This window comes from Papilio machaon, chromosome 24 (genome assembly GCF_912999745.1).
Source record: "Papilio machaon chromosome 24, ilPapMach1.1, whole genome shotgun sequence".
NCBI lineage: Eukaryota > Metazoa > Arthropoda > Insecta > Lepidoptera > Papilionidae > Papilio > Papilio machaon.
In genome coordinates, this window is record NC_060009.1 from 1,276,448 (window position 1) to 1,295,869 (window position 19,422).

General features: G+C 34.1%; 1 protein-coding gene across 1 annotated transcript; it reads right to left on the bottom strand.

Moving 5' to 3' along the window:
* Positions 1-407: 407 nt before the first annotated feature.
* LOC106719275 (facilitated trehalose transporter Tret1) lies at positions 408-18,175 on the bottom strand. The gene is made up of 7 exons (XM_045683927.1): positions 17,955-18,175; positions 9,145-9,253; positions 5,764-5,955; positions 3,012-3,209; positions 2,290-2,485; positions 1,885-2,011; positions 408-1,672 (listed from the first exon to the last, which is right to left on the bottom strand). Exons 2-7 carry the CDS (start codon positions 9,230-9,232, stop codon positions 983-985), a joined length of 1,491 nt encoding a protein of 496 aa, XP_045539883.1. The 5' UTR covers positions 9,233-9,253; positions 17,955-18,175; the 3' UTR covers positions 408-982.
* Positions 18,176-19,422: the final 1,247 nt, after the last annotated feature.

The window sequence follows — 19,422 nt, forward strand, 5'->3', positions numbered from 1 at the left end:
ACTTGGTCTGCACGGCATAAAAAAAACTTTAATAAGCAGCTTATATGTTCTACATTTTACAGCTACTATGTTCTACATCTGTGCCAAATTTCATTAAGATCCGGTGAGCCGTTCCGATGCCTTTGACAAACATCCATCCATCAAAACATTCGAATTTAAAATATTACTAAGATGGGAGTGATAAATAAAATCTTAATTTTAATCCCAACATTTTATTAGCAACAATTAACATAAAATGTCTAACTCAATGTATATAATAAATAATAATTAAAAACTAAATGATTAAAAAATATATATTAACATTACATATTAAAAAAGAGTCTAAAAATATTGACCGATACTAGATTTACAAAAGTTTTCTTTCGAAAACTGTATTCAATGACCGGTACTTATTTAGTCTACAATATAGAACATCATTTATACATATATTTGGCACATTATTTCGTTCATTATATACCTTAAACTTACATAATATTATTGTTCGGCATTAAAATACATCTAAAACTAATCTACGCTAATAAATTGATCACATTTTCAACATTTTAAAGCAAATAAAATCCATTTACTCGACCATATATCCATCCATTTTTTAATTTCTTTATAATAATTGTACAGTATTAGATAAAATATCAAATTTAATATATACTCTTAGCGGTTACTTGTTAAAATTGACATGCATTTTGTCCAACTTATTCCCATTATTTGTCTTTTTCACAATTATATCGTTCTACAATATTGATAGTATATATTTTATTAAAATTGTTCGTCCAAGACAACCACAATGAACACAATAACATTACCTACATTAAACACAAATTATACAATGATCGTTACAGTAATATTTTTCTTTCTAAATAAAGCTTTATCTAGTAAAATATTCTCAAATCTCATCTAATCAATCATAAATAAAATAAAAATAAGAACACATACCCAGCGAGCGATTTCATTTTCTAGATACATTTAATTTATCACAAACTAACCTCTAAACTCTCTTCCCGCCTAAAATCGCCTGAATCTGTGACACAGTCTTCCCCTTTGTCTCTGGTATTAAAAAGAAAACGAAGAATATACAGATAATCATAAAGGCGGCGAAGAACCAGAAACAACTGTAAATACCGATCGCATCTTTCATTAAGGGGAAGCAGAGAGTCACGATAAACACCAAACACCAGTTAGCTACCACAGTAATACCAGACGCGGATCCTCTGAATTCAACAGAAAAGAGTTCAGCCATCATCATCCATGGAATTGGACCGAAACCTAAAGAAAATGAAATAATAAACAATACTAAGCAAACTAAAGGAAGCCAGCCAAAAGAAGCGACACTAGCGCCGCTTGCTTGTAATTTGAAATACGTTCCGAGGATGATGAGACAAAGACCCATTATAATACAACTCTGCAGCAATAATAGACGTCTTCCAGCCTTTTCTACTAATAAAGAAGACACATAAGTAGCGATAGTTTGAACAACACCGACTATAATTGTGGCGATTGCTGGTGGTATATTGGAGCCGGCGGACTGGAAGATATTATTAGTGTAGAAGATGACAGCGTTGATGCCGCTGAACTGCTGGAAGAACATGAGGCCGAGGCCGCAAACTAGCGCCATGCGAGACGCCTTGTTGGTGAGCATACTCAGCATACCAGCACGTTGTCTTGCCGCGTCATCCACCTGCAAACAATTCTCTAATCTTATGTCTGCTGGTATAAAGACTTCAAGTTGTGATTCCTCTATTGTATTACCCGCTACCGTACCAACCAAGTCACGTCTTCAGTGAACACGGAGGTAGCAAACTAGAACCATTTGTGATATTACTCCTGTAAGTAGTAATTGAGAGGAAGGATAAAAGGATATCTTGTTAAGAAAGTCTTGGGGTTACTTACATCTTTCTGCATATCCGCAAGTTCTGCAGTGAGATCCGCGTCAGGTCCTCGCAGCCAGCGCAGCACTTTCTCGGCGTCGCGGCGTCTGTTCTTACTTAGCAGGTACTGCGGGGTCTCTGGCATCCACCTGGATGACAGCGGTTGATAATTTAACAGTTATAATATTACAAATTGGTTTGTTGTTCTTTGCTAGCATAAGAAATTCTGCGTAGTTATGATTTTGTAATATAAATTTAATACGCTATTCTAAACCGACAAGTGTCCGATCTAAAGTCCGATAAAGCTCTTGATGATCATACCAGTGGAATATTCGATTAACCAAATACTTTCCTATAAGAAATTATCAACTTTTATTAAGTCATTTTTCTCAAATCTCTACAAAACACATCACAACTACAAACTCACCAAAAGACAGCAATCAACAGCGGCGGTAGCACAGCAGAGATGATAGACAGCGTACGCCAGTGCGTCCAGCCGCCGATGACGAATGTTCCCAGAATACCAACAGTGAGGAACAGCTGGAAGAAAGCACCTAAAGATCCTCGGATGGACGTCTCCGCTATCTCCCCGATGTACATTGGAGCGGTCACGCAAATTCCACCTGGAAAAACGTAGGAATATTTGTCAAAGAATAAGAATGGAAAAGAAGCAATTCGCAACATTTTGTTTGATTTTGTCTGATTAATAGTGAGGGAAGTGGTCAAAATAATTATTTTTAGGAAGTACAAAACGTTGAAAAGTAAACACTATAGATCTGGCTAATAAAACAGAGACAGTAATAAAATTGCAATCCAACTTGAAATTATTTAGATCGTTTCAAGAAAAAAAACCTAACTAATATGATGATTATTTTAGGTTTAATGATAACTTATGCAATCGTCAGGGGAAAAATTACATTACGCCACCTTAAGCACACTGCTGGGCCATAAGCCTCACCCAAAGATGGCCGCGAAGGTCGGTCCTTTGCTACACGCATGCCTTCATACACATACTCTCGCAACCTTGACCGAATCATGGGACAACATCTTGTGGGATGTGTGCCCACACAGCGTAGACCTGTGCATGGCGGCCATTTTTCCAAAATACCACTATAATAAAATCAAGAAGTAAGCATACGTAGGACTTACCAGTAGCAATACCAGCGAAGAACCTAGCAGCGATCAGCATACCAGCTCCGTTTGCGAAGATAGTTAGCAACCAGTTGATCATGAAGGGTACAGCTAGTAGAAGTATGGTCGGCCGTCTACCGATACGTTGGACTACCACACCGGCAGGTAAAGCACTTAATGCAGCACCTATAGCTAAGATTGATGATACTAGTGAACCTGAAAAGAAAGTTGAAATTGTTAGAATAGTACAAGAAATTAATCCTTATAGAAGACAAAATAAAGTAAGTAAAAAACTAAAAGTGATTTACTCTGTTCATAAACAATACTTATATTCTTAGGAATCAATTCTATTCCGACCCCCGCCAGGCTCTAAACTAGTCGTTACTTATTTCTATGGAAGTTAATCTCTGTTAAGGCCATTAATTAGTTTACAGTTTGATTAGTTGCAGTTATTTTAATAATTAGTCAACTATAATGATAGAGAATATAGAAAAAAAGATATGAAAAAGCAAAGAACCCTAGGTTAATTTGTGTTGTACTTAAAAAAACCAATTTTGCACATCGCGACACTTTTTTATCTATCCCAAATAAAAATAGGAAAACAACAATCTCTCATCACGTGTTTAATTTTTTACATTGGCACAAAAACAATACGGCGTCTTGCAAAAAACAAAATACGTCACATCTACAAATAGAAATGTTCTTACGTAAAACCGAAGCTGAACATTTGGCAAATACTGAACTCAGTCGAGCCCCTAACGATGACATAACACTAAAGTCCTCCTAAAGCGAAACGAATACGTGGCGATAGATATTAGAGAAACTAGTTTGATCTGCCTTGATTAAACAATCTATTGTCAACACCGTAAAATTACAATATAATTTTATAAATAATTGAGTAGTTTATTATGAAATTTGGTATCTTTAAATAATTAATCATATGTGATATTGTACAAAATTCTGATGCCTTTACCTTCGCTAAAACGATATATTGAATATTTTGAAAGATATATATTTTTAAAACGCTTCGCATTAAGTGCAAAGATGTCTTAATTTTCAAGTAGTTAATCTATATTTATACTGTATTATCCACAAACACACACCAACGCATTTCCTACCGTAACCAATAGAGGCTGGCAAAAATGTTTCTCTCTTGTTGTCTGTGGATGTTTATTTATAAAAGGGGCACACCCACGAGCAAAATAGTTCGCGGAGATCGCGTGAGCTTGGGAACTTGCCAGGAATGATAACGTCGACTGACCGATTGATTTGTTCAAGTCTTTACAAACTAACAAAGACTACAAGACTAACAATGCGTCTAGAGTACACAACAAAGCATTCATCATCTTGGTACTTTTAAATTCTGCTTTTGGATTTAGGTCTTTTGTCAGAGATGTATTATACGACGATGATCCAAGTATTCAAATGAGGCACTACAAGTTATGGAAGCTTCATAATCAGCAAAATACGTAAGGAAAAGATGAACAAAAAACCCGACTGACTGAGTCTATTGTGGATGAAATAGCGCCATCTATTGGCTGCATTATAAAACTTAAATTTGAAATTAAATCAAATAAACTGTAATGTTATATGTAACATTCTCATAATTTAGAATATACTCGAAAACATCAAAAAAATGATTTAGCACTGTAAAAAAGTTTTTATTGACTAGTTTAGAATTTTTGTTCTCACTCGACAACATCGGTTCAGTCATTAAGTTTCTAGGCAGAAACAATGGAATTTTTATACATTTAAACCAACTATACGTTAAAAAAAACTTAAAACGCGAGAAAAACATTTCCCCTTTTTTCAGTCGGAATAAAAGGCGAGCTATTAGGTGTGAGTTTCTTAACTATTAGTTTCTTGGTCGTACCTTGCGTCTAATAAATTTACCCTTAATGTTGGATTTTAAAACCTAGTTAAAAATTATGCCTTGAATGCGGTAGACTAGCAGTATACTTGTATTTTTCATAACAATTTTCCTTATTATTTAACATAAATATTCTCTGTTGAAAAGATAGAGACAGTAATCTTGCATCTCTGTTTCAAAGACTGCAAAAGATGCGTAGAGGCGTTTGGATAGAAGCCAAGAATGATAGCGTCACTTCACTTCAGTTGGACAACACCGGCATGTGATTGACTCGACTCTCGGTTACAATGAGATCACATACAAAACGAGAAATTGTAAACTAAGTGCCGCAATTTATATTTAATACAAATTTAGTTAAAGAAATCTTCACTAAGAGACTGTTTTATACATCAATATGAAAAGATGATTGTCACATCTGTTTTTTTTTTTTTTTTCAATTAAATGAAAATAGAATATATACTGTATTAAACTATAAATAGTGTCAAGGTTAGTCAAGGTTAGTCTATACTAATATAAAGAGGAATGATTTGATTGTTTGTTTGCTTTGAATAGACTTCAAAACTACTGAACCCATTTGAAAAATTCTTTCACTATAAGCTACGTTGTCCCCCGGTGACATAAGCTATATTTATTGCTAAATTATTGTTTAATTCCGCAAGAACAAAGTCGCCGACAACTGCTATTTATAATAAATCTTACTAATATTATAAATGTGAATATTTGGATGGATTTTTGTTGGAAGGTATCTCCAGAACGACTCCACGAATCTTGATGAAATTTGGCACATATATAGAACATAGTCTGGAAGAACACATAGGCTACTTATTAAGTTTATTTTTTAATTCCGCGCGGACGGAGTCGCAGGCGACTTCTAATATAGTTTAACTTTAAAATACTTACTATCTTTAGTGTCCAATAAGAAGTCCGCCGGCTGTCCAAGAGAGTTGATGAGAACTGGTGCACTGCCATTGACGATGGTAATATTGGTCGCTGTCATGTTCAGTGCTGTGGTATTCTTTGGAGGCTCCAATTGGGGCAGCGCTGGTGATGTCCATGCTAAGATGGTACCCGCGATCACAGCCCCAATAGCGGCTATGTAAAAAAAAAGTAACTATTAGTTTTGATCTATTTAAGATTCTAATAACCCCGATAGTTTAGCCATTAGGTTATACTTCTGGGAGGACGTTCGATCTCGAAGTTAGTGGGTTAAAATCCCGAAATAGTGGCACTATTGTCGTAATCGTCATCCATTTTGAAAAGAAATTTTAAAATTACCTCTAGTAATAACTAATAATACATAAATACTGCTATTCATTAGCTAAATTTAAGATTAAACTAACTTGTATTTATTTAGTCCTACTTGTGCTAAGTTTTAATAAGATAACTCCTTCACTAACTGGGAGAATAATATATTTATAATACAGTGGACGTTTAGTGTGAACACACCTTAACATCCCGTTGCTTTGCGATGCGATCTTAAACATCGTTAATCTAATTAAGATCTATTATACCGCAGCTTCCAATAGTTCGATCATTTATCGTCTAATTTATGAATAAGATACGTTTGTGTTTGTCAGTATGAGTACTATTAAAGGCAGCTGTACACGGACTGTTTTAACTACTCACTGTACAAGCGATAGGCTTACAATTGGACGCATTTTATTGGTATTTGCAAACTGTTGTCCGTTGCCGTCCATTGCGAACCTCATACTATCATCACCTGTACTTTTCTTTAAGCGTTCGTTCAAAGAGACTGGGACGGAGAGCATAGCTGACTTTTTATCGAAAATAAAATTGAGAACAGTAAAATTAAACCTTGTTTTATTCTTATAAAGCTCAATTTTATTTGCGATAAAAATTAGCTCAGCTTTCCCCGTTATGCCCGTTCGGACCATAAGTGACAGCACAGAATGTAAGAGTTCTACTATATAAATTTCTATCAGCCATCATGTCTGTGGACCTAGCATGAATATTTGTAATAATCGCCTTCGTATCGTCATCATCAATTATGTCAAAATTAGTATGAAATTATTGGTGTTCTTAACGCTAGATACGCTGCATTTTAATACAATTTTTGTCTATAACGTTACGATGGCAAATGTCACAAATATACGTGCTAGGCCCACTGAATTCCCTTCCATTTTTAAATTACATCCTTTTACACAAAACATACATATTTTCTTCAACCTTTGTAGTCACATTTTATTACCTTCTTGTTCTTGTGCTCATAATTACGTATAATATTAACAACATAGTATTTGACCCCCCCCCCTTTATTGTCACCCCAAACTTGTAGGCTCCGAGCCCCTCAGTGGGGACGTATAGTGAGCTGATGATGACAGTATTTTTATATATAAACTAGCTTTTACCCGCGACTCCGTCCGCGCGGAATAAAAAATAGAAAACGGGGTAAAAATTATCCTATGTCCGTTTACTGGTTCTAAGCTACCTGCCCACCAATTTTCAGTCAAATCGATTCAGCCGTTCTTGAGTTATAAATAGTGTAACTAACACGACTTTCTTTTATATATATAGATGACGTCATCTCTGCTACGTCAGCCCTCGTTAGAATCTCGATGTGTGAATTATTGCGTCCGATAAACATATGTATGCAGACATGTACAATGTAAGTTGGATAAATAAATATTTATAAACACTTTGCCAACTATCATATCTCTTGAAATATGGTGCGTGATGACGTATTTAGTTCAGGCCTAACACTTGAATGAGTTGATTGTTGAAAACTTGATGACCGGTGTAATCTTACTATTTTAAATGCGAATGTTTAGATGGCTGGATGTTTATTTGAAATACCTCCGCAACAGCTGAACAGATCTTGATGAAATTTGGCACATATGTAGAACATAGTCTGGAAGCACAGATAGGCTACTTATTCAGTTTTTTTTTTAATTCGTTGCGGACGAAGTCGCGGGCAAAAGCTAGTAAAATATAAACATTAAAGTCCGTAACCTTTTCATCATCATCATTAGCTCACACATTAGGTCCCCACTGAGGGAGCTCGGAGCCTACCCCAAGTTAAGGGTGACTAGGCCATAGTCAACCACGCTGGAATGAGAGGAATGATCGAAGCATATTGATGCTTTTTTACAAGCTCGACAATGGAAATTTAGAAAGCAACAAAGTGTCTTTAAACTTTGTTTTTGTTTGATTATTTATTTTATTTATTTTTATTCGTATTTATTTATTTATTTATAATAATTTGTTGTCCTTGGGATTGGAATCTTTATCACACTCTTATTTAATTGACCTGTATAAATATTTACTTCCAAATATTCCAATTCGTAATAGAATTAATGCTATTTCCTTATTAAATTATATTTTGTTGAATTATTCGTACTTTCGGGAATACCTTGTACGTAATACGTGATCTTGGACTCGTACACAGGGCATATACCCTGGGTATTTATAACCACAGTCACGTCGACAAATGAACTGACTCATTACAAATTTATACGATGTTTTTAGTACAGGAATTTGTTTCTTTTCTTGCTAAACCTTTTCACTGTTCGTCTTTTATTTGATAGAACAACTGTTGCCTTTAACTTTCATATTGTGTAGTACGTAAAGAAGAATAGAAATACCAAGAAGCACGGTCTTTCTATCTTCTTTTTTCTTCTAGTTTTTGTTTTTATCACCACCATATAATTTACAGCTACTTTCTTACAAATATGTATCTAATAATATCTTTTATTAACGGTCCCTCGCGACTTCATCATCGCAGAATAAAAAAAATAACAGCCTATGGTATGCTCGCATTCAGCAGCTATCTCCCCGTCAAAGTCCCGTCAAAATCGGTCCAGCCGTTCCGGATATTATCAGAAACAAACGCGACCTTGCGGACAGAAATACAGATAAACAGACAAAAATTAAAAAAAATGGTTTTTCGTTATGAGCTACGTAAATATATGATGTGTACGACATTTGTTTTTTTTTATATTACACATAGACACTCCAATCATATTTTATACTTATATTATAAATGCGAATGTTTAGATGTTTGTTTGAAGGTATCTCCAGAATTGGTGAACGGATTTTGATGAAATTACGCACAGATGTAGAACATAATTTGGAAGAATACATAGGCTACTTATTATGTTTTTTTTGACGCGCGGACGGAGTCGCGGATGACAGCTAGTTTTATTTATATGTATATATCGATAATGTCAAAGTACAATGGTCGATATCTAAAATCAAATTAAATATTCTGAGAGGTCAAAGTATACTGGTGGATTTGTAATATTCATAAATGTTCGTGTTTACCTGCGACCGCAGCGATGTACTGGTTGGCCTTCCTCGTCTCCCCGCCCCGCTCCTGCACCGAGAGCATGTGCATCGTTTGCTTCTCCATCTTGTTTTATTCTAGACCATTCTGGAACAAAAATAAAAACCGTTAAAAATAAAGTACCGTTTAGTTATGTTTAGTACCGGTGCTTGAGTTGGCTCATGCGGTATATAAGCACTCTTTTTCCCAACGTGCCAACCAAAATTTAACGTCACTGTAGTTTATAATTTTACTACTTAAATTAATACCTACGTTAAATAATGTGAAGGTCTCATCTAGTTTGCGATATACCGTCACTTTATAATATTACTAGTGGGATTATAAACTGGTGACGTTGTCAATCCATCACATAATACCTAACTGTATGACTAACAGTCTTCCTTCCTTTTCTGATAGGAAAAAGATGGGAAGGATGATATCAAGAAGCATATTTTTATGTCCATTTCTTTCCAGATATTTCTAGATATTCTTTCATCTGCAAATAGCTTATTGCCAAATGGGAACCGGACACATAATCTAGTTCTTTTTCTATAAAATACATAACTGTTTGGTATAAACCTAATAGATTTAATATTACTAATATTATAAATGCGAAAGTTTAGATGGATGTTTGTTAGAAGGTATCTCCGGAACGGTTCAACGGATCTTAATGAAATTTAACACAGATGTATTATATATTCTGGTAGAACACATAAACTACTTATTAAGTTTTTTTTTTATTTCACACGTACGAAGTCGCGGGCGACAGCTTGTAGATGATAAAGCACTAACACAATTTAAAACCTATGATAAGTTCAAGTGCACAAGTCGGCCGTCAGTCGCACGTCTTATTGATTTCATTAATGCATGTACGCTGACCCACGATGATAGTGCGAGGTCGGGGCCCACTGCAACACTGTCACCTGTCATAATTAATAGTAAACTGATCACTGGCTGATGTGTTAACGGCTCTATTTCATACGTGTGAAATTAAAAAAAAAACGAATATTACGTCACTCGGTTATGCGAATCCATTAGAGTAGGAGAACCTCATACTGCGGAAGGCATCATGACGACACATCCATAGATCCATTTAAACTTTCGTATAAGTATGATAATAATAATAAAATAAAGCCAGCTACACATCTTCATGTACAGTTAAAACTGAACGTGTTCCGCAGTCTCAAGATGTTTGCTTGACTGAAAGTAAATATTTTTCGGGATGAAGTAACTAACTTTCTATATATGTTTGTTCATTCCATTGTGATCGTGTATAGTCTAAACGGGTAAACCGAACCGTTTAAAGTTATTACACGTTAAACATGGTGGCGTTATTCTGCAAACATTATAAGAAACTAGCTTTTAGCCGCGACTCCGTCCGCGCGGAATAAAAAAAATGCACACAAGATAAAAAGTTCCTATGTCCGTCTCCTAGTTCTAAGCTACCTCCCCATCAATTTTCAGCTAAATCAGTTCGACCGATCTTGAGTTATAAATAGTGTAACTAACACGACTTTCTTTTATATATATAGATATAGATGTACAAGAAATAATCCTTATGCTTTAGAAGAATGAATTGGGGCAATTAACACTCCCTTTGATTCCGTCTATGGTCGTTATTGTTAATCATGCTTGAATATCTATTGTAACAAACGATAGCGGTTGGCGCCGAAAGAATACATTATCTGTTTGTACGTCGTACGATAGATAATAAAGTAGTAACTGTTGAGTGGTCACTTATTAGCGACCTTGCCGGCTTTCCTCATTATCGTATCGTCTATTGTATTTATTGATTAATTAATAGCCAATTAAACGTCTTTTCCACTAAGGGAATAGAGTCAGGGGACGGGGATTACTGGTAAAATGTAAGGGCAGATCCAGCAGTGGAAATTGTATTTAAACAGAAAGGGGAAGTAAAGCGTCTAGTCGTGATATAATTTACAACGACAATTGTTATCAATGTCAAGTACTATTACTATTTGCATTGAAAGATATCTCGAATTAAATATTTAAATTTATTTTTTTAGGTTATGTTTTTTTTTCTAATTCGATTAAGAACTCTTTTGTTCACGGTCAACTTCTTTGTGACTTTGAAGATGGTCAAAGATGAGTTTGTCATAGAATAAAAAATGCGATAGAGTGAACAATCGTTTGAAAATTGTCCAGAAAATATCACAATACTAGTGCTAACTGCTACAGCCGTAGTTATCTTGTTTGTTCTTGATAAAGCAAATCGGTTCGTGGCTCCTCGACTGCCTTTATCGATTTTATTACGTACAATAATATTCCCATCAGATTTTATAGCCCACTAAAAATTTACACTTTTATGGACCGCTTGAGAGTGTTTAATAGACTAGTTATTATGTTAAGTAGTTGTAAAACTGATTTCTATTGATTAGTTAGAGGTGTAATTTTATTACTGAGTAGCCAATCGGAGTCCTACTGTTATGTTTGATTTTTATATTGTTTTTTATTACGTTTAACTTAGCTACTATTAGTTTATACCGCCAAAACATCTATAGAACTACTAGCTGTCGCCCGCGACTCCGTCCGCGCGCAGTTAAAAAAAAATGAAAAATAGATGTTGACCGATTCTCAGACCTACTGAATATGCTCACAAAATTTCATGAGAATCGGTCAAGCCGTTTCGGAGGAGTACGGGAACGAAAACTGTGACACGAGAATTTTATATATTAGATAACTCTATTCAAAGTTTAGTTTAAATTTGAAAAAAGAAAAATAATACGTTTTATACAGCTAACAGCTATTAGGGCAGTAAAAAAACTCAAGGAAATAATAGACTTGTTACTTAACAGTTCCTGTCGTTCCCCAAGGAATAAACGTCGTGAGAGTTTATTGTTTTAATCTATTCATTTATGGCGAAGCATTTGTGTTATTGTGTAACGTGTAACTTATGCATATTTTATTCTCTTGTGCAAATAAAAAAAAGAACAAAGAAATTGTTTATGGTCATGAGCTATAAACAATTGATGCAATATGGCGTACTGTCAATTTTTTGGCGGTAATTTCTTTATTTTTGTCATAAATATAGATAAGATCCACATTTAATTCCAGAGAAGTTGAATTCTGTGGTACCTCTATTAATTTATTTTATAATTTAAAAAGAAACACTTAGTTAAAGATGTTTTACTAAAGCTAGGAAGAAATAGGCAAGTTTAATAATGTATAAAATCAAAGTAAACAAAAGTCACTAAATGTGTGATTTTTTTTAAATATATTCCATCGGAAATGTTTTAATTTTTCTTTAATAATGAGATAAAATTAAGTGACCAGTAATTTCGAAAATATTTTAATTACGTAAGCCTTAAAATGACAACATTGAAATTACATAATGTCGGATTATATTTTTGATATCGACAATATATCACATGGTTAATACTATCAATAAATAATCCAGAGTTAGAGCTGTTCAAAAGGATTACATTTTACAGTTTTTATCGTGAACAGTAGCTTCGGATAAATAATCTCGACTCGATAAGTATTTTAGTATCTGTGCGAACGAATAACAGATAAGATGACGGAGACGTGGACGAAAAAAAATACTGATAACCCAGCGCCCACAGAAAAAAACAAAATCATAGATAAAAAGCGCGTAACCAAAAATCAGAGTCTACAAGTAGAATAAGTTTTTCGGTTCATTTAGATTCATACGTGCTTCAATTTCAAACTCATGTATACTGTGAATTTCCACTGCTTAAACAAATGTCCGAAATATATTGTTATTTCAGTTTTTTCCAATAAAATGAGAGGGATGATAATATGAAAATCTTTATTATTGCACACTAAGTTTACAATATTCAATGTTGCCTTGGCTCCTTAACTAGTGAAAACTGTATTTAAGGAGCAAAGGACTTCCCTTATGTAAAATTACATTGTTCTTAGTGAAAATAATAGATTTAATTAATTCAAACAATAATCTATATATATAAAAGAAAGTTGTGTTAGTTACACCATTTATAACTCAAGAACGGCTGAATCGATTTGACTGAAAATTGGTGGGCAGGTAGCTTAGAACCAGGAAAAGGACATAGGATAATTTTTACCCCATTTTCTATTTTTTATTCCGCGCGAACGGAGTCGCGGGTAAAAGCTAGTTTAGAATAAACAATCAAAAATCTCTATTTTCCTTTCCCGTGTTTATTGTTATTATTGTTTTTTTGTTGCGTACAAAATATGTTTCTGTACAAATGTTTCGACAGTTGAAACAAACGATCGGACAAAGAGTGCAGTTACCCTCAATATATCATTTTACATTCGACACAGATAATGCAAACAAAAGCATTTGGATCTGAGTCACTATTGCGATCGTACTCAATGCAATTAATTCATATATCAATGTCGCACTCTTTGTATTTTCTACTAGCGATTGCTACGCAATGAAAAAAAAATCGGCCAAGTGCGAGTCGGACTCGCGCACCGAGTGTTCCGTACAAACCTGCAATGTAAGTAAAATTTACAGTTTTCGCAATTTTTCCTGTGTTGCTATCCGACTTTGTTCCTAACTTGAAGATTATAAGTTCATGGTATGTACTATGTAGGTTTTGATTCTCTTACGAGTGTCGAAATTTTGACGAATAAACAGCTGTATCTTTTGAAGTTTGATTTTTTCACAGCTCCAAGGAACTGTAGACCGAAATATATGATATAAATTCCAGCTTTATACCTTCACACGTTCCTGAGAAAAGGGGTCGTGACAGACAGACGGACGGGAAACAAATTGATTCTATTAGGGTTCCGTTTTTTCTTTAGAGGTACACAACCCTAACAATAGTACTTAAGTTACTCCTACATACATTTGTTACATTCCAGTCCAGGTCCAGTCAAAATTGGTCCAGTCGTTTCAGAGATTATGTGTATTATTTTTTGACGTTATAAACACTCCAATTTTAATTGTCGTCTTTTTTGTCAAAAGAAAAAGAAAGGGATTACAATGTTATTGTGTCGTATATTCTGGACAAAGATCTCAACAAAACTGATTCTGTTACACTTTTATAACAATACTAGCTGTCGCCAGCGACTCCGTCCGCGCGCAGTTAAAAAAAAACTTAATAGCGGTATGAAAAAAAGATGTTGGCCGATTCTCAGACCTACTCAATACGCTCACAAAATTTCATGAGAATCGGGAAAGCCGTTTCGGAGGAGTTTAAACCACAAAGACCGCGACACGAGAATTTTATATATTAGGTCCTTACATATGAAATTGGCGTTTTTCGTACTGGCCACTTTAATCACGAATTTCTCCTCTTTGGTAAGGAATTCCAAATTCAAATTTGTACAGCTATAGACTCATGTATTTGTGGTTCGATGACCGTCATTCATTTGTTTTTTTTCTTCTGTTTTTTTCTGTTTGCGTCACTCATTTTACAAAATGGAAAACTTAAAATATCGCATTATTTACGAGTACGAGTTCCGCCGTGGCACTAGTGCTGCGGAAACGACTCGAAGGGTGAATGATGTGAATGGCGGTCGTGTTGCAAAAGAAAACACAGTTCGTTTTTGGTTCCAACGTTTTCGTTCTGGAAATTTCAATCTGCAGAACAAGCCCCGTGGACGGCCTGAGACTCAAGTTGATAATGAAGAGTTGAAGGCTATTGTGGAAGCGGATCCATCGCAAACCACGTCCGAGTTAGCTGCAGGCTGCGATGTTAGTGATAAAACTGTTTTAATTCACTTGAACAAATTGGGAAGATTAAAAAGCTTGAAATGTGGGTACCTCACGAATTGACTGAAGCAAACTGGCAAACGCGCGTCGACTGTTGCGTTACATTACTAAACCGGCACAATAATGAAGGTATTTTAAACCGAATCATTACCTGTGATGAAAAATGGGTTCTTTACGATAATCGGAAGCGCTCAGCGCAATGGTTGGATCCTGGCCAGCCAGCCAAATCCTGCCCCAAGCGAAAATTAACCCCAAAAAAATTACGTGTAAGCGTTTGGTGGACTAGTGCCGGTATTTCTCATTACAGTTTTCTCAAATCTGGCCAGACTATTACGGCTGATGTCTATTGTCAGCAATTGCAAACCATGATAGAAAAGCTAGCGGCTAAACAACCTAGGCTGGTCAATCGCTCCACGCCACTGCTGCTTCACGACAACGCTAGACCACACACTGCGCAACAGACGGCTACTAAATTAAAAGAGCTTCAATTGGAAAGTCTAAGACATCCTCCGTACTCTCCGGACCTTGCTCCAATAGATTACCATTTTTTTCGAAATTTGGATAACTTCTTGCAAGGGAAAAAATTCAACTCCGATGGGGCAGTCCAAATCGCCTTCAAAGATTTTAATGATTCCCGTCCGACTGGTTTTTTTAGTAAAGGGATCAATGAACTACCTATGAGATGGCAAAAGTGCATAGAAAATAATGGTTCATACTTTGATTAATTAAATATATTATATTAAAAAATATTCGACTTTTTGTTCCTCCCATATAAAACGCCAATTTCATATGTAAGGACCTAATATTAGATAAATTTGTTGCAATTGAAAATAAAGGTAATTTTTTTAAATAAATTTTTGACCTAAATACACATTTATAGTAGTACCCGCATGTCGTACCGCGTCGAAGATTACTAGATGTTTAGTACCGATTTATTATTTTAAAATATACACAAATTTTCCTTTAAACTTTGAACGTCTAGCAACAGGCGAAATTTAAATATTCCTACGTACGTACAATATACGTAATACTTATAGTTATAGGTTACACATGTAACGAGTGACAACAATTTTTTTTATATTAAACCTTGTCTATATGTTAATCAGATTGTGACTGCAGTTTTATTAATAAAATCCACATATATTGTGATTTTATTTATTTCGTAAGAGTTATATTACAAATATCGATTTTGTCAAATCGCGAAAGGAATTTGAAATGGTTTTTAACCAACTTATTATTCCTGCAACACAAAATTTATAACTTACGAGCTGTCACCCGCGACTCTGTCTGCGCGGAATTAAAAAACAATAGCCTTATATGTTCTTCCATACTATGTTCTACATCTGTACCAAATTTCATCAAGATCCGTTGAGCCGTTTCTGGAGATACTTTCTAACAAACATCCATCTAAACTTTCGCATTTATAATATTAGTAAGATCAATAGGCAGCCATACTTAAAAATCAAACTAGTAATTGAAAATATCTTTGTAAATTTTTTTATTTTATTCTCATCTCTTCAACTTATTTCTGGCATTTCAAATAACTGCGTGGGCACTGCCACGCCCCTAGATATCTTGTACAACACCGGAAGGCGTATTTGTCGTTAAATTGTTGAGTTAAAACGATTGTCGTACGTGGGCCGTCTCGATGTGACTGGAGTTTGAACTACACCGCTATTCATTGTAGTTAGGTATTTCTTTCTTATGTTTGCATTTTATTTATAAAGCTCCATAAGAAAGAATATAATATTTGAAGCAATTTTTTTTCTTTTGAAAAAAAAAAATGAAATACCCGCATTTTTAAAAACAAAACGAAAATAACTCAATTGTGATAGACAATGGTCAGATTAATTAGTCTTGTAATTAACTTAACCTTGTTTTTACAATGACTTATAATCCATGAAAAAAGCATATTGCCACCTCTGTTATTGCCCCAAAAAAACTGAATTAACCTTATCATCATCAGCTCACTATACGTCCCCACGGAGGAGTTCGGAGCATAGTCAACCACGCTGGCCCAGTACGGGTTGATTGATCTTTGAATTTCTTCTCAGATATGTGCAGGTTGCATCACGATGTTCATAACCGTAAGAAAATCGGATAAATGTACATATGTAAATTGAAAAACACTTTGTACATAACGGGATTCGAACCCAGGACCTGCAGATTACATGTCAAGTGCTTAACTCCTGAGCCACCGACGCTCCAGAAAACATATGTTTTATACGTAAAACTCTAGATTAGAAATTATAATACATAAGCACACAGCATTTGACATTATCGCTATATAGATAAAAAATAAAACTAACAAAAAAATAAAAACTGCGCAAAAAATAAGATTAGCATGATTTGAAAGTTATTATTTTCAGATCAATATATAAATATTATTTGTTTGTCAGATTCGTGGATCAATCGTTGAAATTCCAAAACTAAGTCATTACAGTTTCTTTTTTTTCAAGTACCGTCAAATGTAATCTACATATATCCAATTCGCATAAAAACCAAGAATATATTTAACTCATTAATCTTATAGAATAGATAGCATAAAACAACTTGTCTTATAAAATCTACCAAAAAAAATTCTAAATTGTATACAGTTAAAAAAATTATTGTAGCTCCGTACACGTCTTTGCCAAAAAATATTAAAACATTTCGCTATTTATTTTGAATAACTGGCTACTAATATAAATTCTAATTTTGAATTGTTATTAAAGATTATAGTTCTCCCCATGACCGAATAACCTCATTGTTGGTTTTAAATCTTACCACAGATAATACAATATAATTTAAAATTTCAAAAGAATAATTTAAGTAACATTAAAGTAAATAATTATAGAAGACGAAGGTTTAAGAACACAATCTTTCTTAGTTTTTCCTTGCCATAAAATTATATTGAACAAAGTAATAATTTAAAAAAACTACTTATATTTTTAATCAAACATATTGATTTCCAGCATTTAAGGTGACAGCAAAAAATGTGAGCGATTACCTAAAAAGCGTTATCGTATTATCTACATTCTTGATATTGATTTAACTCTAAAATGAATTAATAAAATAATAAAAAATTACAAAGAAGGTTTAACTTAAAATTTTAAATTTCAAAAGAGGGTAAAATTCAATACTCACCACGAAAATATAGTCTTGATTTACAAATGATTTTATAAAAAATTTAATTAAAACGCACTGGCCACTTATACACAATTGTTAAAAAATGTACTGGCAACTGATAAAAATATCTTTTTTTTTTAATTATGTAACAGGCCGGTCTGTTGGCGCGCTCGCGGGTACTGCGACCAAATGTACGATCGCGCGCCAGTCGCCGCGGATTTCGGTACACTAGCCAAATTAATTCTCAATTTACCTTCTACATTACGTATTTCGTGGGCGTGGTGTGCAAAATAAATATGTTACGCGCTTATATTCTAAATATAATTACCTTAAAAGTAACATATAAATCGACAGAAATAAAGGTTTTTACACAATTAGGCCACCCGCTGCTCCTTGGCCCTTAAAAATTATTCGTTCCGCCATAAAAATAATTTATCATCCCTGCATTTACAAGTACAACAAACAGTTATCTGGTTACTAAACTAGATAAACGAATTTTTTCGTGACTTTTATATCGATTATTACTAATTATCTAAAAAGGGTTTTCTAAGTTGCAACATTATAACGAACTTTGTAAAACTCAAAAACTATCCTTTAGAATAGTTTAGATTAAAATTCACAAATCCTTGAACTAAATCGTACCGTGTTACATTTCGTATTGAATTCTTAATACATGACATGAGAAAAATGATATGTAATGTAACTTGTTTTGTGGTTTATACAACCGCAATCGCATCGAAGTACATCGTTCTCACTGCGGAAACATTTATATAAAAACTTGTTATATTATGTGTTAATTCATCTCTTGTTATATTGAATAAAAAAACTTGAGAGGTGTCAAGGGACACCCGGATGGAACGAAGTTCCTTTCGATTAATTAGTGAAGGAACCAATGTTTATTCTATGAATAAAAAACTTAAGTCTTCACAATAAGTACATTTTATTTCTATGATTTTTCGTTATATATTGTCACGTCGTTGCCATGGTGAAATAACGCTCATTCGTCGTTAACATACTTACATACTTACACTTAGCAAAAAGTGTCGTGACAACTTTTCGTAAGAATTTTTTTCCGTCTAGCCCCCTTTCACAACGCGCGATAAGGAACTTCTTTCTAAAAAAAAAAAAAACGGTCTTGGCACCATTGGGACAAATCATTTTTTATTACCTATATTATAGGGGCATTGAATAGCCAGTACCGCAGTCAATGTGTTAAAAATTATGGGTTCTTGTTTATTCTAATAATCATAAATATATAAAATATCGTTACTATTTCATAATGTACTGTCTTTAGTTATAAGAAAAAAATATAATTAAAACTAATGATAACCTCAGTAATGTTTTGAAACTTGAATAATATTGTTTTTAAATTCTTAATCTGAATGTGACCTGCCAGTGAGTTGACACAAACAATTTTTTTTTATCTTGCCAATTCTCAAATGTTAAGTCTACTGATTATTACTTAATAAGTATTTATAGTCTTTTC

What these genes read in the sequence shown, in the direction of transcription:
- LOC106719275 (XM_045683927.1), bottom strand. Translation starts at nt 9,232, where the DNA reads ATGGAGAAGCAAACGATGCACATGCTCTCGGTGCAGGAGCGGGGCGGG. An exon ending in CTTATTGGACACTAAAGATA is followed by an intron (nt 3,210 to 5,763) that starts GTAAGTATTTTA and finishes CTTTCTTTTCAG; the next exon opens with GTTCACTAGTATCATCAATC. An exon ending in CTGTTGATTGCTGTCTTTTG is followed by an intron (nt 2,012 to 2,289) that starts GTGAGTTTGTAG and finishes GCTGTCATCCAG; the next exon opens with GTGGATGCCAGAGACCCCGC.